At 35.5% G+C, this 23,750-nt stretch overlaps 1 protein-coding gene across 4 annotated transcripts in view; it reads right to left on the bottom strand.

Annotated features, from left to right (window-relative positions):
* Positions 1 to 15,305, bottom strand: part of RB195_016826 (uncharacterized protein) — a gene marked incomplete at both ends in the record, with an annotated part of 36,712 nt that extends 21,407 nt beyond the window's left edge. For 3 of the 4 annotated variants that reach the window (XM_064183537.1, XM_064183535.1, XM_064183536.1), the window contains 3 exons: positions 1,803 to 1,912; positions 4,349 to 4,486; positions 6,255 to 6,289. In XM_064183537.1, the coding sequence (XP_064039416.1) occupies positions 1,803 to 1,912; positions 4,349 to 4,486; positions 6,255 to 6,289 (283 nt within the window). Of the gene's footprint in view, positions 1 to 1,802; positions 1,913 to 4,348; positions 4,487 to 6,254; positions 6,290 to 15,210 lie in introns of those variants that run through there. The other variant, XM_064183534.1, reaches the window with a different exon arrangement.
* Between the last annotated feature and the right edge of the window lie 8,445 nt (positions 15,306 to 23,750).

Raw genomic sequence — 23,750 nt, 5'->3', positions numbered from 1 at the left:
CGAGCTGCATTTTAACTCTTGAACTCGTTAACTCGATGAGAGTACTGTATTTTTTAAAGCATATGATAAGATCACGTTCAATAATGTGTGGATAGGATTCTATTGATGGTGGGATGAACTACAACGGCTGCACAATTTACATCTTCCGATTACCTGCACCTTGGAAATTCTAGAAATTTCCAAGGTGCTGGTAATTTCTTTTGTCTGGTCACTTTTCTTCTGACCTATGGCCTGCTGAAGATACCAGTTTTTTATTCGTGGGAACTGCAGACTAACAACCAGTGGAATAATGCCTGTCCGACGATTCTGCGGGGAATAAAACTTCTACGTAAGGTCACCTGCGATCTCTACGATTCTATGAGGCAACAGAGCAGCCGGAAAACATTGGGCCTATAGGTGGATACCCGTTTTCACGTTTTGAAAACAATGTACCTTTTGTTTTGTTGTTGTTGTTGTTGCGTTCAAACTTGGTTAAATTCTTTAAAAATAAAGTATTTCTGTAAGATATCACTTTCCTCATCATTTTCAAGAGTTAAAACATTAATGGAGCTCAATTCATCTACTACGACCTGATCACAGTTTTGTACCAAAGAAAAAAAGCATATGAATAGAAGGGAATTTTAATGGAAATAAAGTTTGGCCTAGAATTGTAATTTTAATATTTTTGACATGTTCAAATCTTCAATTTCCGATAAGTACTCGATTCTTCAATAAATCCGGAAAACCAAGGAACGCTACAAAACGTTTGTGCAGTGAAAAAGGTAAACAAAACAAAAATCTATTTTAAAAAAGTTTAGTAGCGATGGAAAATCGACGCTATATTCTATTCCTGATTGCTGGAATTTTCGGAAGGACTAAGGTTGGTCTTTGGTAATTGATCGGATTTAAATATTTGCCTTTCTCGTGATGTATCTCAGCCAATTTTTTTTTACCGAATGCATTAAAATTCTTTTTCTTAGCGTCGTACTTCTGGGGAAACTTCTTTTTGATTTTTCATTTTTGATCCCTTTTTCAATCGTGTTCGATGACCAAACTATTAGTCCATGGTCAAGACCGTTTACGACTTCTCATCTATGCAGCGATAATTGTCTATTCCGCGATGCTCAAAAGAGTCCAGGCGGTTATGAATGATAGATGTACATCCACAAAGTACGACATCCCCCCTTCTATTGTTACCGTAATCCGCCGACGTTGGTGTGACAACACAAATACTATAACCAGTGGAACAGGTGTGCTCTGTTAATGCTGATTTATGTGCTAATGAAACAATAAAATATAAGAGTACTGTAAACATTCGCGTTCTGTTTATCGTTGCTAACGCTTACTCGTGGGCAAATATCACTTTGTTGAGAATACTAGTAAATATAAAATGTAAGGTGGTAAGGTGGTGATCGAGTAATTAGTGGATGAGGAAAATCATGCGGGAAGTCTGATCATCCATGCGATATGAGGAGGAATACTAGTAAAATTTTGAAGGTAATTATTGTTCTACAATCTCCAAAGTCCTCTCTTCTTGAAACCTCAGGATTTGGAAGTGTGTTTATGTTTTCTTGTTATGCCAACGGGATTTAATTGAAACTTTTTTATTTGACGTTGACGTTTCGACAAACTCGTTTTTTTCTTCAAAGTGTACATAGTTTCACCGACTAGCGGGGTTGGTAAACCATCGCGTTCTTAAAGAGATTGTCACCAAGGCGAATTCGCGAAAAAAAAGACGAGTTTGTTGTGGAAACGTCAACCCAATAAAAATGTTTCATCTAAACCTCGTTGGCATAACAAGAAAACATAATTATTCTTCTCACCTCGTTGACATCCGTCCATCCCCGGCAAATGCACCCATCCTGGACAACATTCGGCTATCGTATGTCGTCGTGTTCGATTCACCTTTTTGTAGGTGTGAAAGTAGATTGTCCTGTGGATAGAAAAGTTTAGTGTTGTGAACGCCATTCTGCTCACCTACTCAATTTTTACATAATTTTTTTGAATAATATATTCCGAATTAAACTGTTAACTACTTCTAATTAATTTTTGCTATTTTATTTTTGTTAATGTTTTTGTTAATTTTTGTCATTATCACTAATGGTAATAATATAGTAGCAGTGATTTGAATAACATTCTATCAATTTAATATTTAATTTATTTTCTTAAAAATTTTATTTTATTTTTGATTTTTGATTTTATTTATTTTTATTTTTTGTTTTATTTTTTATATAACATTATATATTATTATATTATTATGTTATACTTTAGTATACATATCATTTTATTATTATTACATTGTGTCATATTCTCTAGTAATTTATTACCTACTATTTAATTTATATTTATTCAATTACTATTATTATTACTAAGTGAGCAACTCTTTGGTACAAATACACTATTTAATGTCATATATTTTCGATATATTTTTAATGTTCTGTTTTAAAATTTTTAGGCAAAGCTGGTAAATTTTCTATGGTTGAAAAATTCCCATTTCCTTCACTGTTGTGTACATTCGGCGAAAAACTACAATTGTTCCTTTGAAACAGGTGTTGCCCAAATCAACAACAGGACAGATTTGTTCTGTGATACCAAAACAACATAGGCGTTTTTTTTTTTTCTGAGGATTCAAATCCACCTCAGCTCATTAATCAGGTCCAGATTTTTTTTCGAAGATCGACAACGCACACACACACACAATGCGCAATCTAATTTATTCCTGTCATTGGACACGTTCGTTGCAAATTTTTTAAAAAGATGGGACTGATGTGCAAGATAAGTTCCCAAATAAAGTCTTGGAGTTTTTTTTTTCGCCATACAGGCAGTAGACCAGTTTTTTAAAAAAAGTCTTTTAAAAATACGTTTGTTGTTAGATTATTTTAGAAGATGTGACTAGTAAAATTTAATTACATTTGTGAATATTCGCAAAAATGGTCTGAGTGGATTCATCCTCCGTTACTCTTGGAGAATATTTATTTATTTATTTGAAAACATCCGTGGATGTTGCATAAAAACAGAAGCAAAAAACGGTAACGTCTACTGACTTAAGGATTCTGAATCTTAAATTCTAAATCCAACTTATCTTAAATTCCAAATTAAACGTGAATTCTAAATTCTAAACCAAATTAATATAATTAAAGGTCTACTGATTTAATGACTCTAAAGTTTTGGAATTAAGATGGGTTAGCCATTGTGAGTGACTTTTCAGGTTAATTATCCTTTAATGCTCCAAACAAAAAAATTAGAAGTGAAAAATGTGAAGAAATAGGCGAAATTCTTCATTTTTTGGACTGAAATTGTATGAATGCATGAGGATAAAATAGAAAGGTAATAAATTCTAATGATTACTTATTGTGTCGTATCGGGACGAATGAAGCAAAGAGAAAAATTCTGGGTGAAGTACATAGATTTAAACTTGATGTGCTATTTTTTCATTTTTATAGTTTTATTAACGTTATTATGAAAATGCAATAAAAATCCCTTTGGTAATTTTTTCTCCGCATAAGAAATTGGATCCTTCTTAGGTCATCTAGCAATGGGTGCAAGTGATCCCATGAGCCTCAGTGATTCCATGAGCCTCAGTGATACATAAAAATAGAATAAAACAAATATACAAGAAAGCTGGAAGGCTAAAATGGATAAATCCTAGCGATTAGCACTTTACGGTGCCAGAATGAAGAAAACCTAAAAAGTTCCGGATGACCTATGCCTAAAATCGAAAATTTTTCGCAATCATAGATTTCTAAACGGTATTATGAAAGTGTAGTGAAAATTCCCTCCCTCATTTTTTTTCTCCGCACAAAAAATTGGATCCCTCCCAGTTCATTTGAGTGCGCTCGGCAAGTGACCCCTAATACTGGCGGTGGCTCTCACGGATCACTTGGCACAGACCTCTGATCGACTTCGTTAATTATAAGGTGTTAGCAATGACGTAACGCTGTTCATTGACACTAAAGGTCATCCTCCAGGGGAGTCTTTGAGGTGTATTCAAATAATAATACATAATTATAGTGACAGCTACGTAAATATGATGGAGTCTTAGGTACCCAAGGATGTGGAGTTCGAAATTTTCACTTTTTCACTTTTTTTCTCGGAGATTATGCTTTAAGAATTAACACAGGGTGAAAATCCTACATTTATTTCCCTCTTTTTTTTTTATTAAAGGAATAAAAACTGGTACTAAAAACTAGGATTTTCTTAGTTTTTTATGGGTTTGTGAAATTTGATACATTTCTTTTTTAATTGAAGAAATGTTATTGGGTTTTAAATTTCTTTCTACTATTTATGTATTTTCCGTCAATCTCTTCTTTTTATTTGAACTTTGTTTGTGCTTAAAGGTGGAATTGGGTTAAAAGTACGATAAACTCACTTCGGTTCTCTCACGGAACAACTTTTAAATCGTCCATTACATCCAGGTTTTCTTGTCCTCACATATTTTGTATATCGTTCTACACATGGCTGTTTAACAGTCACTATTTCCACTTCTTCGTGTGGACAAACATTTCTCCTGAAAAAAAAAAATACATTTAGCAGGATGGTGTATTTCCACAACACTGCACTAGAAATATAAACTTTTTTCATTTGATGTGTTTACTGTCATGAAGCGTAAACATTGAAGCTGTCGAAAGTAGTTTATGAAAGAGTTCTTTTTTGAGAAACATTATTCGAACTGTTGCGGTACAAACGAACAAAAACAAATAAACAACAAACACCTTGTGAACTCGATTAAAAGACAATAACGTTAGCAACGATAATTTTTCACCAGAGCACAAGTAAAGTGCGGATCCTATTTTTTTTTTGTTGTCTGTATTATATTTTATGTATTTTTCATACTTTATTATTCGATATTTTATATATTCTGTACAATTTGTTATTTTATTAATATTTTTTATTATTATTTTATTATTTATTATTTTTTATTTTTGTTATTATATGCACATTTGATTATTCTATTATTTTATTCTTATTTTATAGTTTTTGGGTCGATTGCAGAACTTTCTTCTTTTTTCTTCCCTACCGCACCAATGTGACCCCGTTAAACCTTTTTAAGCCTTTGCCCTAACCTCCGGGGGCCCCTGCTTATCCCTCTTCCTCATACGAAACTTGCGTAATTGTACGTTAAAGATAAGATATCAAGCGCTCCCTGAACATCAAGAGGTCATTATGGCGCTGCGGAACATAGTTCCTCGGAACACATTAACGTTTAATGCGTTGCTTCTGTAAACAGTTGATGTTGCTACCAAAACAAGATAAGGAGAATTTTAAAACTCTGGTTAAATCGATCCTGAGGAAGTTTTAGAAGTGTAGAGACTTTCTCGAAGTCCAGAGCTGAGCGATTAGTTGATGAAACAATCATGCAAATTTCTCAAAAGAGTATTTCAGAGTCTTCTGTTTGTAAAATAAGACTATTTCTTAAAAATAAATAAATAAATAAGTAATAAAAATATTTTCCCATGCTTTATTTATAGGAAGAGGAACTGCAAGAACTGTACCTTAGCCGAGAGGGAGAGAGAGAGAGAGAAAGAGGAAAAGAAAGAGAAGGAGAAGGAGAAGGAGAAAGAGAAAGAGAAAGAGAAAGAGAAAGAGGAAGAGGGAAGGAATGAGAGAAAGAATAACGTGTGTGAAAGAGGTGAAGTGAGCTATTCGATTAGAATGATCGAAAGTGAATGAATGAGAGTGTAAATAACGTGAAAGATAAGAGAAAAAATCAATATTAGAAAATAATCGGAAATGTGGCTTTGTTTTACTAGGAAATGAATTTTGAAATGTTTTTTTTGAAATCCTAAGAATGTTAGATATTTCCGGCTTTGCTTGGTTCCTAGTAATCAGAAGAAGTTTTTTTTTTGTGAATGACTTGACGAATTGGTTTTTTTTCGCCTGTTCATAACCGGTTATACCGTACTATTTATATGAACGTTGCTACGGTAACCATCTACCATAACCTTCCGTAAAATATTAACCTATCCATCTCATCCGTACAAAAGAGTAGCGCGTATCCTCGTACCCGTTACACTTGACTGAACTCAATATGGTTGATTACCTTCGCCTTTTATCTACGTTAATTGCACTAACGCCTCACTGGGAAACTCGTTCATTGTGGAAATGATGGAGATTTTAATGTCGAGATTTATTCAACGCGTCAAGATTCGATGATGGTACGCTTCTCTGTTGGATTCAGTTCAGCTAACAATATTCTTTCGGAAAATTATAGTCCCCTATGATCCATCCGATCCGTTAGAAATTGTTTATGGCATGGAATGAATGCTTTGATTCACCTGTTGGTCTTAGCGGTCGTAAATTGATTAAACATTGCGCATGATAGTTGTGATATATGGTCTTGGGAAGTGGAAACATCCAGAAATTTCAGCATGTTCCAAACAAAATTACAAGCAAAACAATAAACAAAATTTGAAAAGTTAATTTATTAATGGTGTTTTGCCTTATTTACGCATTGAGAAAAGTTTGTACAGCTTGTTTTTATAGGTGAAATGAAGTGTTCTATAGCCCAAATTAATTATTATTATTGTTATTTATGTATTGTCATTATTTTTTTTTAATTTTAGGAAAATATATTGTCATTATTATTATTTATATATTATTCTTATTTATTATTATTATTGCATCAAAAGAGATTGTTTGAAGGATGCGAAGAAGGAGAAGAAAGGTTGCCGTCTCGTTTCTTTGCGCAATCCTTCTCTGGTTTTTTTTTTCGCTTTCAGAAATTCCATGTTTGTTTCCACGAATTTCTACAAAAAAAAAACAACATGAGATCGGATCGGCAATAAACCTCGACACTTCTGCTCTGCTCAATATTTTCGTATAGCTGTTCTCAGCACTTGCGAATGACTCGGACAAATTCTAAACATCATCGCCGCGATCTTCAATCACACGCTTCACGCTTTCACGTTAAGACCTTCTTCGTCAGTGATGTACAACCGCGCGAGCGAGCGAAACCTTCACGTCCACGTCTGGTGTGGATGGATTAGATGAGAGCCGCAAAACCGACCGAAAAGAATGAAAAATCCAAGCGTCATGCCGTCCATCCATAAGAACAAAGATTCCCCCCGGATGATAAAATACGCCATACGTTCGTCGGTACAACGCTTCTTTCTGAACGACACAAACTGCTTGTGTTCACGAGTTTTTTTCGGATGGCTGGTCAGACTTAGAGATGAGACGTCGTGGATGATACGGCGTAGATTACACAAAAGCACATTGCACTTCTTCTTCTCCAGCCGAACATGAATCAACATCGGACGCTGCTGATTAATGCTTAGGCTTCCGGTGTCCGTTTGCAGGCAGACTTTACCATAGATAAAAGATCTTGTTAAAGAACCCATGAGGAGAAGAAGTCAAAAAGAAGTAAATACATAGAAAGAATAAGAATTTCTAAATTAGATTTAAGCTGTTTATATTACGTAATTTTTATGTAAATACATAGAAAGAATAAGAATTTCCAAATTAGATTTAAGCTGTTTATATTATGTAATTTTTAAGTAAATACATAAAAAGAATAAGAGTTTCTGAGTTAGATATAAGCTGTTTATATTATGTAATTTTCAAGCTACTTATTATTATAAGCTGTTATTATTTACATTTTACACTATTTGCCATATTTAAGCGTTTATTTGGACTACATATTTGGTGAGGACATCTATGAATAAACAACTTATTCTGAGTGAAAAGGTGAAATGCTTTGAAAATTTACACAAATGTAAACTTTAAAAAAATTTGTTAAACAATACAGGAGGACTCCTGTTCAAAACAGCGTGTGTAAAAATCCGAAGATATTGTAACAGAAGTAAAAAAAAAATACCAGGAAACTATTGTGTATTTCCGAAAATCGTTCATTTGTACATTTTCAGCGTTCACCAAAACCTGATCGAAGGTCTAATTGTAGCGAATATTCGAGAAATAACAAAATGGTAACTTGTGAAATTATTATTTGTATTTCTTATTTCTAGTTTAACTCAGATGATTTGAACTCGAATTTTTAATAGGTTTATTTTTTTATTAATTTATTTTTAACTTTAATTCAATCCTAATTTAATTTCTTCTAGATGATTGTGAACTAGTTAGGATAATAAATTTGGGATAGACAAACTTCAGTATTTATTCTGTATTTTCTAATTAATTCCTGAAGAAACAGTAGTGCTCATGGAAAAAAAATCTGAAATCTCGGAAAAAAACTTATTTTAAAAGCTCCTTTGCTCAAGAAGCTTTTAATTATTTTCAGTACAAGTTTCTGGTTTCTTATTTTGTTTTTCGGGAAAAAAGGTGCAAGCACAGTTGACACCTGCTAGATTCACTTCTGGATCAGATCTTGACATTTTAAATAGCCTAAAAAAAGAAACAAGAGCTGTTAAATTGTTAGAACTGTCAGGATTTCGGCTCTACTTTGAAAAAATCATATTTTCTTTGTTCTACTGTAGCAGTTGCAGCATTCTCGAACCTATTTAAGTCTTTCTGAGGAACTTACAGCGCCTAACTAGCACCTCGTCAATAAACGCCGTGTTAACAAAGATCGTTAATGTCATAATAGCCATTTCTGCCATATTCCGTCAAATTATAAGAAATTTCTAAGGATATCTAGTGCTTCTAGAGTATTTCGGATTTCTAGGGTCCAGTTCTGGAAAAGTCCGTACAAAAAATAAGGATTAGATAGCAGTTATTTACGGTCTGCTGAAAAATTCCCATAGCAGGGGAATGTAAAATTATGTGGATAAGAAAAGGTTTCGAGGAATTTCCACTGTTCTTAGAAATTCCTGAGAAGGATGTCCGCGGTTACGTTGGATAGTCTTTTATGCTCAGATACACCATAAGGCGTAAGCCTAATCCATCATTACGTACTCTCGGCCCGATCGGAACGACAGATAAAAGCGCAATCTTCTGCCACCAGCAGTGACGAAGTCGCAAATTTGTTTTCACGCCATCCTGGTATAGTTTCTGGAGTGAATGGCGAATGAGTAATGAGAGGATTTGGAAGAATTAACGATTGAAAGCGAAAATGGATTAACAGCATAGCATTTCCAGGGAAATTTAGAGTTTCGTCAGGCTCTCATGCTACTGTGTGAGCGTTTTTTTTTCTGGAAAAAGTCGAGAATTTTATAGAGGGTAAGCTGGCTTTTCTACATAATGTTCATTCCGTAAATTCAGGCTAAGCAATGGATTAAAGCAATTTCTCCGTACGAGGAAGAATTTAATTAATATTTGTCTTTTTTGAAACTTTTTGATCTACCGTTACCACCTTTTATTTGCTACGTCGGAAAATTTTCGGAATTTCCCCTCTCTTTACGGTTTCTACATATGAACGATTCACAGTTCTTCTTGGAAACATTGGAAAAAATGGAAAAACATTGGGAAAAATTCCTTTTTATCCATTCCTACGAGTGGAAAATGCTACGACGGGGAGGTTTTCTGGATTTTTCGTGATCAATCGCTGATTATTTCTTTAAGGACGCCGTAAACGCCTCTATAATTCGAGTCGAGCGGTCACGGTAACATTACTTAATTTACGAATCCGATCGCTAATCGACGATTTGAACGAGTGGAACGAGAAATGCCTAGATCATTGTTTTCATCGTTAATTCCCATCGATTACGTTACGTTTCGTTTGCGTTTTTTCCGTTTCATAAAAAGCTATGGAACGTCAGTTTTTTCCCTTGAAGGTGGTCTGTGAGGACGAGTTATGCATTCGGACGAGTTACAACACCCTGCATAACATCGGGATAAACTATTAACTAAGGTAATTAAGGTGAATTAAGGCGAACTGTCACTGGAGTTTTTTTTATGAAGAGTCAATAAACTGATGTCACTCAACGAAAAGTCTCAAATCAAGCAAGTTCTGATTTTTCTTTTTTTCCTAAGATTCTTATTCCTCTATAGCTCATGTTTGCTTCTGAAAAGATGTGTAAAAAGGGTTCTTGGGGTTTGGGTCCCATGTAAAGGCTATCTATTTGGTTCCAAAGTAATAGGTACTCTCAATCACCTGCTACTACATCGAACATGCGAAACTAATCCCTTAATCCCTGATAAAATCACCACCGTAGTCATGTGATCCACAAATGACCATCGTGGAGGTGTGCAACTTATCCGAGCACCTTACTGATGACTGCTGAGTAACACCTGTCGCCGGCAGTATGTACGTACGTACGCGTTGATCCGAGTAGTCATTCCGTTGCAGCACCTGAACCTCGTCACAATACCGTCTGTGATCTCTCGATTTACTGTGCTCTCTCATCGCTTTAAGAGTGACAACGTATGCAAATTGATTGCCTCACATTATGTATGTCCAAAACGGGTTGATCCGTTTGGTACACACACACAGGAGGAGAAGGTGGTGGTGCGCAGAAATTGCTTCGTTAGGAACAAATAGGAAATGTGCGTGGGCGTTGAATGATCTGTTTAGGTGAGCCGAGAAGACGATGGAATCGAGATGAGGGTGGAAGAGAAGGAGGAGAACGGAGTTGGAGAAACCCGGGAACGTAGTACGCATTGAAATTCAGGAACAGATGATTGATCCGTGTCTATTGTGTTGAGTTGATTGATGCTACTGCTGCTGCTGCATGTGACGTACGTAACGCGTAACGTAACGAAATGTCGTTATGATTAACGAGTTCTCGAATCAACAGGAGGTTTTCTGTACAGGAATTCGTTCAATTCTGTCTTTTTAAGGTTTTTCCTAAAGGTCCCTAAATTTTTAAAATTTTAGGATCCAGAAAACTCGTTGTTAGCACGGTACTATTAGAATAAAATCTGAAATATGAAGTTTCAAATTTCGCGAGTTAAATTCTTTATGATCGTAGACGAAAATGCCTGAGGATGAGGACGGGATGGGTCTGGTCACCGTATCCTATATGGTAGATCAGGGAAAACGTTTAAGAAGGCTCATCGCCTAACTTGGAACACATTGAGTCTTGGGATCACTGGACTCTGAGAAATTAAATTCTAAAATTCCAAAAATTTAATTCTGAAATTTCAAAATTTCAGAAAAACAGAAGTCATCAATGCTAAGCTTACTCAAAAATCTCAGCAAACCCCAGAAAATCCCAGGAAATAATAAAGGCACTGGTAAGCGCTAGGATTAAAAAATAACTTGTAGGCCTTAGAATATAATCATGGATTTAGACCAATGTCGAGCTAACAAACATAACCAAACCATTGTTTTCCACTAGTGTTTCTACGAAGTTTTTATTTAATTGTTGTTTACATGTTGTATAATTGTTTACATGAGACATAAAAAAAAAAGAATCCTGTGGTTTCAGGACTCGAAAATTTTCTTGAAATACCAGGTGAAGTACTGTTGAATATAAACCATTGCTTTTCATTTTCATTGTCCTACGGAGTTTTTATTTTAAGATGAGACATGTAGAAAAAAGAATGCGAAGGGATTTTTCTCAAATTTAAAGCACTTCAAGTTTGACATCACATCTTTGAAAAATTTAACAATGGCATCTTGACAGCTACGCAAGTTCAAGCAGGCAATTGTCGTGTAGAGAAAACGTAGTATTACTACCCTGCCTGTACTTTTCCAACGATAATTCCATGAAAAAGTAGCAAAGTACTTGATTTTCCAGGACATTAACAACAACGTTCGAATTGATTTCACTGTACGATGTCTGTTTTTCCCGAAAAAGTTCCTAAAATAGGAACGATGTTGACGAATTAAGGTTGACTTCCCTTCACTTCTCCTCTTTGCTGGAAACGTCGATTACACACTTTTGATATTTTTCTACAAGTGTTTTTGAAAAAGATGAGGGGTTTTTCCTTTACAAATTAGGGTTATTTTAAAATGAGGGCAGGCACCCGGATGAAAAACGAGCAGGGAATGCCCTTAGCACGAACTCACCGCACCGCTCTATGCTCCAACCATAAGACAATGGCTAATTGTAGCCGTACAATGGAGAATTCCCAGCGTTTGTGCTTTTCGTGGATGCTTTATGGCAAACTTTGAAAACAATGCGCTCTTCTGGAAATGTTTTCGGAACTTCGCGCACCATCAGCAATTAATCGAAAACGAAAAACAAGTACAAGGATCCCAGGAATCGCTCAAAAATGCATGTTCCACTGAAAATATTCCTTGTGAGATTTTTTCCCTGCACTTTGCTCTGCCATGATGACTGTTAATGTAGAAAAATTTTCCCAATGAATAAATTAAAGAAGAGATGTACAATGTAAAGAAATACAGCCTAAGTTAAAATTCGCATTAATTCTGAATTTATGTAGCAGACCACCCATTTTTCAGCTCATTTTTCATTGCTTGTAGGAAGAATGGAGAGGGCGATCCCTGCAAGACCGCAAAATGTCTCAAAAATTCTGGCGATCTCTAATTTAACAGGTACGGTAACAACAAAATATAGGTGAATTTTTAGATTGATCAGTCATTTTAAAAAGCATCTTATTTACCTAATCATTTTTATAAACGACTGCACATCTTTCCACTCATGGGACCCAATAAATTTCAATTTCTTTTTTCAGTGATCTCCAGTTGAATAGTTCCCGACATTATTAATAATGTAGCAATTTTGGATTTCTATATGCAGTCAGTTTAATATTTTTTTCCTCGATAGAGCTCTTTCGAATGAACTTTGTGATTTTAAGAACTCATTCAGTAGTGAAAATAACAAATTTCGAAGGTTTATTTTTCCTCGATGTGGAACAAAATCAGGAATCAAAAGATTCGACTTAAACTACTACTTATACTACTTAAAACCTACTTACTTAAACTTAAACTCAAACTTAAAACCTTAAACTACTTAAAACTTTCCTGAATTAAGAAGCAAATTTTAGAATAAGATTTACTCCACTTTTTCCACTTTTTAAAACCTTTTCTTTTCAAGCAATATTATTTCTTCGAGTATTAATTAGAAGGAAACACAATAATAACTTAATTACTATCTATGAACTAATTTACATTTCGTATCCAAGTTATTATAAGGGCCTTCAATATGTGCATTTCTACCCCGTGGATAATTTCCTCATGTGATTTTCGCCACCCCATCGAAGTATTGGAGGAATTGTAGTCGCGAAAACCATGTCAGTAAAAGAGAAGAAACGAGGAGAATTCATAGACGTCGTTGTGGTGGTGGTACGAGTTCCGCGACAACGACCTTCAAAGAACACCACCTTTCGGTTCAATCAAACGACCCCGAACTTGCTTCAAAACCCCGTGGGCCGTTCATTTCTTTGACAACATCATCATTCAGAAAAACGAGAATTTTGTGATAATTTATCAGAAATGTCGAAAATTTCCCCATTGGAAAAAGTGAGCGAAATGGGTTACTATTAGCCGGAGAAGTAACCATGAATTTATGGAAAATACATCGACGTATCGTCTCATCGACATATTCTGGGTAGAATTGAATGGAGAATTTGTCTTTTTCAGTTTTTACAAATTTTTTCACAGCTAGTTTTTACGTATGGATCTCGCATAAGTCTTTAAATTTAGATTTTAATACACCGCCACATGAGAAACGTCAACAGCTGTCCACGGTTTCAACTTCACCGGTTCTTTTCGGTTGTTTTTCGAACACGCCACGCGTCACGTTGGCAACTGACTCGTTCTTCGTATCAGATAAAGAATTAATTCACTGTTGAAATGCCAGAAAGTACGGAAAAGACTTGAAGACTTGAAGCATCGGCGAAAAGTGATGGATAAAGGACATTTAGGACAGATAATTGAGTATTTCTTTGTTGCTTTGTCTGCTTTGTCAGATGGATTTTGACGGACTTTTGACGACCTGAGAAGGTTCGTTGGCAAGCAAGGTTGTTGGTCGAGTGGCGAAAAAAAAACAACCACACGGATGAATTCAGAGGCAATTCCGCTGAATTAGACGGTGTGATAGAACGAGGCAAGTACGGAGAATTCAGATCAACAAAGGCTCATATTCTTACGTAGGATAATGTGGAGTTGTATGGAGTTGTTCACGGGATAATTTTCGAGAGAAAAAAAATTTGCACACTCACATTGCTCTGGATGCTAAATTTTGTGCTAAATTTTCTCTGTAGAATATAGTCACTGGATCTGAGGGAAATCCGAAAACGTATGAGCTGTTTCACTTCCTTCAGGAGTAAAAGCAGGAAAAAGCAGGAAGACTTTAAGAGGATAACGGATGGTTCCCTGAAAATTTAATTTCCGCGACAATTGTGGACTAAGGGAAAAAAGTTTTCTAGAGATGAATTGAGATCGGATAGGAGTGGAACACGCTATGAGTGTGGCCCTCTAATCAAGCACGTGAAAATGTTATTGAGTGTCAAAGAAATAGAAGAAGGAGTTAAAACGAGAGGGAAAGAGTAAGGAAAGGAATGCTTAAGGGATGAAAATGAAATATTACATACACTGATAAAAGAGAGGAAATCCGAGAAAATTATTGCCGGGAAATTATTACGTTAGTTCATGGATGACGGTTGTGGATCACGTCATCGACAAATTGTAGTTCTTCTGGTGCATATTGTAGAGATATAAATATTTTTGTGCATATTTTTCTTTGATTACTTTATTTTCATTGCTATTTATTTATTTATTTGTTTATTTTCTTTATTATTAATTAATTTATTTATAATTACCTTTCTAATTCTGTTTTTCCTTTTTATTCCTTGCATGTTCTTAAGTTCATAGATTTTAATGAACATTTGAGAAGTTGATTTAAATACTGTGTTTTGGCCGGAACTTTCGAGATTTTTAAAAGATCGCATCTATCCATTACGTATGTAGATGCTGGAAGAAAATTGCCGGCGCGAAAAAAGTGGAGCTGAAAGTAATTTTCGTGCGACCGGACTATGTTAGCACGTGAAAAAACTTTTTGTTTTTTTTTTGCTTAGCTCTAGCGATAGTCCCGATATTGTGCGCGCTAGGGTGAGCATTAAGTATGGACATCGAATGTCTTCCTTAGTAGTTGTCCTCATCGTGCATAAACGATAGATGAGGGCGTTGTTCGTTGTTATAGTGAGGCATTGAGGCGAATTCTCTTCACGTACATATGTCGTTAGACCCCCTGTTGGGTGCCGATTTCTATAGACGTGCAGTATGTATGGCTATAAGGGGAAATCTGGTTGCAAATGAAATTGCAAAAACTCAAAACTTTGAGGGAGGCAGAAGCACAAAAAACGGTAGCTAATCTGATCTTAAAAATCTATCAATATTTAAAGAACGCTTTCTAAAAACAGCTTCGAAAATTACCCCGAGAAAAAATGAGGTTGTGCTGGAAAGTTTTCCAAAAAAAAACAACTCACTGTCCAAGCCTGAGTTCCTGCACCTCAACGTCGACGATTTGCGGTAGGGCTGGTACCACAGCGATTAGAAGCAATATGAGGATGTTTAAATACATTTCCGTGTAGTTATCGAAGCTCTCAGTTATCGATTAGTCAAACATCACAATATCGTTCGATTCCGTCCTGGAAAACACGAGATTTACACGAGTGACATTACTGACAACATTATTTGAGATAGAAATATGACGAGTAAGTGATGACGGACTTAACTGTAGGATTAAAAAACATTTAAAGTACCTACTACAGTACACCTAAAGTCCTTAAAGGTTGGAAAACATCTGTGTAAACACTCCGATCTCACTTTCACTATTAAAGAAGAGATGAAACAGGAATATTAATGATATGATAATGATGACAACGACAATGTCAAAAAAATAAACCCTCAAGGAAAGAATAAATTTTTTTTTAATGTAAAAAGGATGTATGGGAGGAAACTCCTTTTGCCCATGATATAAATTTCTCACAGAAAAATTTCTTCCAACGATAACTCTTAGTGAGCGCAAACAAACAAACGAGCGAGATTGTAGAAGTAGTAGGTCCCAAAACGATTGTTCGTTTAATCGTTCAAATAACTTCCCACATCAAATCGCACTTAAAACAAGATACTATAGCGGGAAATTTTTATCGGATAGAATTCAGCAGATTTTAGGAACTTTTTTTGAATAATAAAATTTCTCCATAATTACATAATCTAATTCTCTATAATTATGTAATTAATTCTCTCTAGTTTTCCTATTTCTCCATATCTACGGATCCATACTGTGCTTTTTTGCAAATTCAAAATTCAGCTCGAGTTTTAGAAAAAGTGCCTATGTAGATGTAAAGAAAAGCCGTCTATGAAAAAAAAGCCTCGAAAACTAAAAAGTGAGCAGAGAAACGTTTAAAAGTGCAAATAGTGTACTACACAAAAATTATCTCCTGCTAAACTGATGGAAGTAAGTCGAAGAAATTTTAAACCACTGAAAACATGGAACTATCGGAATTACAAGTGCACTAATTTTTTCGTTATTGACTTTGTTAGTTTCATATATCAAATTCGAAGAATTTATTTTAATTTCCACTAGGAAATATGTTTCCAGAAATTTTAAGAAATGAACAGTGGCATCTTTTCTGTTCATTTAACATCGTCATGGTTGGAGAAAAGCCTCTTTGTCTAGTTTTATTCAAAAGTAACAAACAGAGAAGGGAGAAAAGAAAAAAATGAAGAGCATAGGGATGAGATTGGGTTACAACTGATGGAGTAAGACTAGATGTGTATGTGTGTGTGTTTGCAGAAAAGTCCAGTAGAATGGGTACAAATCAAATTTTTGAAAAAAATCCATGCATTCAAATTACTTGAAATAAAATGCTCGAGTGGAACGTTTGAAGAGACTGAAAAAATCTACGAAATGACGCAGCCCGAATAGTTTGCAAATTGAAACTTCGCGTATTTCCTTTTGCAGGAAATTTAGGAGGAAATGCAGGTGGGGGAGATGTGAGGTAGTTAACGGCGCTGAGAAATTGTGAGAGGTTTAGGTGGGTTTCTTTGAAAGAGCCATCAATCGGCGAATTTAGTTGTAAACATCTAAAATGTTGATTTTCCATAAATTCTATAATTTTGAGGAAAAATTCCTTGAAAATAAGGGAAATAAGTGAGCTTTTATCGAGTATAATCTTTTCTGGAAGTGCTCTGTAGCACCGAAGTGGAAGCGTAGCCGTTTCTGGAAAAGCGCCCATCGAACGGCAGTACCGAGCCATTTGTCTGATAACATTAATCGTGGGACCTTTACCCACATACCTGCCACATTGACTGTTGATCTGGTTATGTAACGGAAATAATCTCCAAGTCTTCTTTCCTTGTAATCTCAGGATTAAGAACGGATTCATGTTTTCTTGTTATTCCAGCGAGGAATAAATAAATAAAAAAAATAAGAGGGAAAAATAAGAGTTTGCTTATGAGAAGTTGTTAAGTGAATCGTTAAAGAGGGATCGTTAGGTGAGTGTAGGTTCATCTAAGACATCTGGTCTAATGGCACTCACTTAACTCGGAGTCAACACGTGGGTAGTCCACGTGATCAGAAGAGAGTTTTGGGCGTACATAGTTCCGGGAAATATTTGAATGGATTGCAATTGAATGTGTGCAGATTTAAATCTTCATCTACAAACCACAAACCATCCAAAAAATAGCCAAACCAGGAAATTCCATAGAATCTTCAGCTGATGTAAACAAAATAAATCGATTAAATAGTAAGGAAAAGAATAGTCAGGGAACGAAAATGAAATAGTATGCGGTTAAAAGAGAGGAAATCTGTTTCTGCGCATAAATTATTCCTGGAGACTGCCGTAGATCACGACCTGGACCAAGTACAGTTCTCGTGGTACGTAGGTGGACATTTAAATGTTCTTCTACAGATCACGAACCATCCAGATAGTAGCCTTAGGAAATCTCATGGAATCCTCAGTTGTTGAAGTAAACATAAACCATTCGACAAAATCTAAAAGGCTTGAAAAGATCAATAAAGTACGGAAATTATTTGTATTTTCCATATTCTCCTATCTTTATATTCTATTCTCCTAGGCTATACGAATAAGAGAGAGAGAGATCTGCACAATAATCATAAGAAAAGAATGTCGCAGAAATTTCAATTTCTTTTACAACTTACCAGTTATCCGCACAACTAGAACTCGACGTGGAAAATTTTAAAAACTGAAAAAAAATGAAAATCCCTTCTTTCTCGCCTCGTACTGATCGTATGTATGGAACATTGAAACCCAAACGAAACGATCCTCAATTCCCTCGGCGAATTTCGCTGGCGCGTAGGATTTGTGCGTGAGTGTGGCCGAAAGAAAGAAGGAACGGAAAGCTCATTAAACATACAGCGAACAAAACGACTTAACAATAGATATATTATCAAGAAGAAGTATGAACGCCCTTGACATATTGTTTAATTGGTTCGTTCGTACATAACATCTGTCTTTGCGGCGTGCCAAGAAGAGGAAAAAAAAAGATCAAATGTTCCAGAGAGTACGCAGAGATGTGAAGGAAACTACTCCTGAATTGTTAATAAATTCACGAAAATCTCCAGAGACAAAGAATTGTAAAACGTTCAAGCGTGACGAATTTTACAAGTGGGGGGATGGCAATGAATAAATTTCTGCGTGGCGAGATCTGACAAGAGAAGATGACGGATGACTTTATAAATGATATTAAAACGAGTGTTTCTGAAGAATATTCCAGAAATAGTGGGAAAGAGAGAAAACTTGTAAACAAAACATGAGTTTCTCGCATAGTCTCTAAATGCCAACAGACGGGTGCAGCATGCAGAGACATTGTCCGCTGGCACCGCCTCTTTTTGGAGGAGCGATCCGCCCCCTCCAAGAAGATGACCGTTGGCTACCCGTCCGCGGGACCAACAATTTAAATTTTGAAGAGTTTAACATAATATTTGTAGAAGTTAGCAGAAGTTGTAGAGGATTTTCTCTTCAAAAGATATCCAAAATCCCCTTACATGAATCCTTTCTAGAAAAGGGCGATTCCGAAAGAAGACAACTATATTTGTGGAAAAAAATTTCCAGGTTCTCTAGTTTCATCCAGGAAACTATGATTTATAGCTTTATCGCTGACAACAATAGTCAACTATGTTTCCTTAAGGCAATTTTTATCTCAACATTTGAAATAAAGCTCAAAATTTCCTCATTGTCAGGTGTCAATACTCATTTTCCCATCGACTAATGATTTTTGTAGCGCGTTTTCTTTCCAAAAGATATTTTGTCAATTAAAAAAATGTTTCCTATGGGTATAAAGAGGCGAATTACCGAGCGAATTGGAAACCGGCAAGAAAGGTAACATAGGCGAAGAAAGGTGGCACGATCATTTTCGAATTTTGTGTTGATCTATTGATTGATGAACGTATATTTTTGGAAATTTATTCTTTCATAATCCATAAAATTATTTCTTTTGTTTTCGTTAATTCAAATCGCTATATCTGCTTTGTACTGTATGCGTCGCTTGCATTTTGAACATAGAAATCAAAAATCATAAAAATCGTTTCAAGTTAGTCGCATAAACAAATTATTTTAAATAATATTAAGTAATTTTTTGACCAAAGAGGAGATCTTTTCTGACTTTAAACAATAGGCAAAGTTCTATCGTCTACTGTTCAATTATTGGAAGCAAAAGAAGAATATAAATCTGGAAGATTAAAAAATAGCAAATTTTTAGCAGCTTTCAAAGAGCTGATCTAAAATTCCAGCCTAATGATCTAAAATCATTCAATCCATCGCATCTAAGATGTATAAAGGTGGTATTGCCTCTTTTCAAGTGGAATTTTTTCGGTAAAGCTGTTGTATTCAATGATTCGGTTGGAAGTTTGCTGAATGATTGATTCGCCATCAATTATAATTACAAAATACTTGCAAATCGGATAAGGAGGATAAGCGATGTGTCCGGAATTCTTCGTCATGTGTCACACGTGCCGAAAATGTGGATAGCACAAAAACTGGCCACCAGGGCTGGAGCAGTTATGCTTCAAGCAAACATTTTCTTGCCCCCTGGTACAGGAGGGAAAAACGTACGTACAGCTAGCTGCCTGGATTATAATATTCGTCATATTATAGTGGTGTATTACTGTAATGTACTGTTTTATAATTGTAGTACTACTCTTATATTATCATATCGTTATATTTATAATATTCATTATAATATTCGTACGTACCTATGGCAGCTCGTGCAGTTTCGTGCCCGTCGCACGCTCCCTATTCACTCCGGTCCTAATTCTGTCGAAAGCGATCTTTCTGCCCGGCAAAATTACCACACATATCTCCTCCTTCTACTGAGACCTCGTACCTCTAGTACACTTTTTTCCCAGCTCTCTGGATTTTTTGCCTATCCAATGCTAGTTTTTGACGAGTTTAGAGCGATCCCCTCTTTATAATTTGTAAAATGATAGAGGGACAGTACATGTACGAGGATCTGATCCGTAAACGCGCGCTACAGAACTGTAATTACAGTATCTACCGTCCGTAGTTTTTTTTTTTGATTTTTTCCCTTCTCTTTTCAGCTGATCAACACTTTGACACTTCAGCTGAACAGCGTTACTGCCTGGGACTGGAACTATGACGCCCAGCGATGAAAAAATTTTGGAAGAAACTGCACATCAGAGTATCCGATTTGCTCTGGAATTTGCTCTGGAATTGGGGGAAATTGACTCCGAGCGTGTAGGTCGTACCCAAATTTACCCTTTTATTTCCATAAAGAATAGCTTATATTGTATTATTCTGCCTCCTCACCCTTCCCTCTCTCTCTCCTTTCCTCTCCCCAACGATGTGTGCATAAGAGAAAAAAATCAAAAACGAACAGTAAAACAAAAAACAAAAAACAATAACAATATATATATATTTAAATCAAAACTGCGTCTTCAGTGTAAAGGTTATTTTAATACCCTAAATATATCATAGCAATAACAATTATCATTGAAAACGTCAACAATTTGCTGCTTTTACAAAAACATCAATGGGTGCTGACCCATTTTCGTTTCTCGCCATTCCAATTTCGTGTTTCAGAGGTCGTGTGGCTAGCATAGCCGTGCCCTAAAACATGGTCAAAACGAGGCAGAAAAAATGAAAGAAATTATGGAGAACTACCGAAGAGTCTCCGGTAAACTTTCATGGAATTCGTGCATGGATTTCCTCATCCAATTCCATATCTACGGACATTTTTCGTAGATCTCGAGCAATATTTGTCACATTTCATAATTTTCTTAAAACTAAGATCAATCCACAAAAATATGTACCTGTTCCCACCACCCCCATGCATTCATCTACGATCGAGTTCTGTATCCTGAAGGAATGGAGATTCTCTTGCAGAATCTTCTTGCAGAATCTGTCTTTAGGCCCACATCCAACACCATCCCTTATCGAGACCACGTGCAGGGGATCTACAGTATCGGCCGGGTTGGTTATTTCCCCTATTTCTACCAAATAATTAAATTTTTATCGTCCTGGTAGAAATAGTATATTTTAAATTTTGAGAAATGATAGCTTTGATTTTTTCTTTAAGGGGAAACATTAGAAATTGTCCCTTGTTAACTGTGCTCGTGTCTAAAAGGCTTTTTATTTATTTATTTATTATTATTATTAGTATTTATTTTTATCTCTTTCTTTTTCATTTTTTTTTGCAATTTTATCTAAACGTTCCAAGATAGCACATTACTACACATATTACTCCGGAAAAAATCTTACGATAAAAAATCGATAAAAGATTTTGTTGAATTTAACCTAGATCTTCTTCAATATTGTCGATCTTATATTTTGATGGTTTATGAGTAAGTTAGCGTAGGTAGCTAAATAAAAGTTTAAAGCACTCAGTGCCTGTCGTGAAATTCCTTCAATTTATTATACATTGATATATTTTCTAAAAATATACCTTTTCAATGGGAGGAGAGAAAGAAATTCAGGGTTTCTTCTTTCTTAATGACGTCCTTACGTCTCTTGTTCGGCAGAAGCTTAAATTAGTCTCGTACCCTGCACTATCTTCTTTGTTCAGTCACTCGTCTTCAACGTCGGGAAAAAATTGACTCTTCCAGAACATTTTTTTTTCGATTTGTTGTTCCCTAACTTACATCAACACCAAGTCAACAACAAGTACATATTACATCCAGTTTCAAGGTTCACAAGGGAAATTCCTGATGTTTTTCTTCAAAATTCTTTCTTCAAAAAACGCTTTTCTTTTTTTTCTTCTTCTTCTTTTCTTTTTCTTCAAAAAAAAAAAAACGAATAATCGCTCTTTTATAATAGCATAGTGCCGAAAATCGCTGATTAACCGCAGTTTCTTGGGGATTCTGAGGTTACTAATAAATAGTAAATAATAAATACTAATATTAAATATAATAATAATATAATTAATACAAAAAATATTGACTTCATTTTTTTATATATTACATTATTATATTACTATAGGATAAAGTTTCTGGCGTTAATCAATCCGCTTGGGACCCGCCACCACGTTCACTTCAATTCAGGAATCGTTTGAGGTTTACGAACGTGTAACTGGCCTACACAATGACTTGCCGTGGCTAGCCGATGGGTCAAGTCAGTGTTTTTATCCTCCCAGACACGTCTGGTATCAATTTATCGACCCCGGAGGCATGAATGGGCACTTGGTGAGCATTAGGGCGGATTCGAACCTCCGATCAACCGTGCAGACAGCGGAACCTCTTGTCGACTGCGGTACACCCGCTCCCTACATTATATTATTGTTATTATATTATTGGATACTATTATCTTTTTATATTATTATATATTACTATTACATCATTATATATTATGATGTTACTATGTATTATTATACTATTTTGTATTATTAGACATTATTATAAAGGATAAAGTTTCTGGCGTTAATCAATCCGCTTGGGATGCGCCCCCACGTTCACTTCAATTCAGAATCGTTTGAGGTTTACGAACGTGTATCTGGCCGATACAATGACTTGCGGTGGCTACTCGATGTGTCAAGTCATTGGTTTTATCCTCCCAGACAAGTCTGGTACCAATTTATCGACCCCGGAGGGATGAAAGGCCTGGTGAGCACTAGGGCGGATTGGAACCTCCGATCGATTGTGCAGTAAGCGGAACCTCTAACCGCTACACTACACCCGCTCTGACATTATTATATTTTCTAAAAATTATTTATATCTTTTTATATTTCTGTATTTATTTTTTCTTTCTATTTTTCTATTTTTCTATCTTTATATATTTATTTATATTTTGCTCCGTTTTTGTGGATATTAAAATAAACTAGGAAAAATATTTTCTGCCGCTAACAATATTGTTCCTCTAAGCTGAGGACTAGCCCCAAATCCGGATACCTCAACTGCGGGAAGCGATGTGCTCTTCTGCCCTCTCCCCTAAGCCACTCTCAATAGAACAATCCAGAAATTATGTCTGATTCAAAAATGCGTCGTTTGTTGCTTCAATCTACCAGTACAGTATCAATTTTCTTCACCTTTTTTTTCTGAAGGATTTTCCATTTGTGACAATTTTTCTGAATATTCCAGACAATCTGGAACGAATGTCAATGAGCACTTCGCTAGAAGTGATTTATTTCTATGCACATTTCTTCACGGAATAGAATCGGTGTGCGCGGAGACGTTTTTACGTTAAGGAAAAAAATGTCGTTAGGGTAACCAGTCGACGTTCATTTAACCTTGCAACGAGAAAAAAAAAAACTAGTTAAAACCGCAATTTTGCTGAAATATCATTAATTTACAACAATTTGGAAGGTATTTGTAAACAAAACTGGATATAATAGAATAGATTGTTCATTTGATGGTTGTAGCAAATTTTCCGAAGACGGAAGAAATTTATCACGTGACTGCGCATCCAGCATCCAGATTTTTGCTGGCGACAATGTCGAATGATTATGAATAAATGAATTTTTGAATGATTTGTCATTAAAGAGCTGATATACGCCCGGGTTTTTGAGCTAAACACTGTGATAAATATCCTGGAAATCTTTAGCCCATCTT

This window comes from Necator americanus, chromosome II (genome assembly GCF_031761385.1).
Source record: "Necator americanus strain Aroian chromosome II, whole genome shotgun sequence".
NCBI lineage: Eukaryota > Metazoa > Nematoda > Chromadorea > Rhabditida > Ancylostomatidae > Necator > Necator americanus.
Note: the sequence above shows the minus strand (reverse complement) of the source record. Positions and strands in the feature narration are given on the sequence as shown.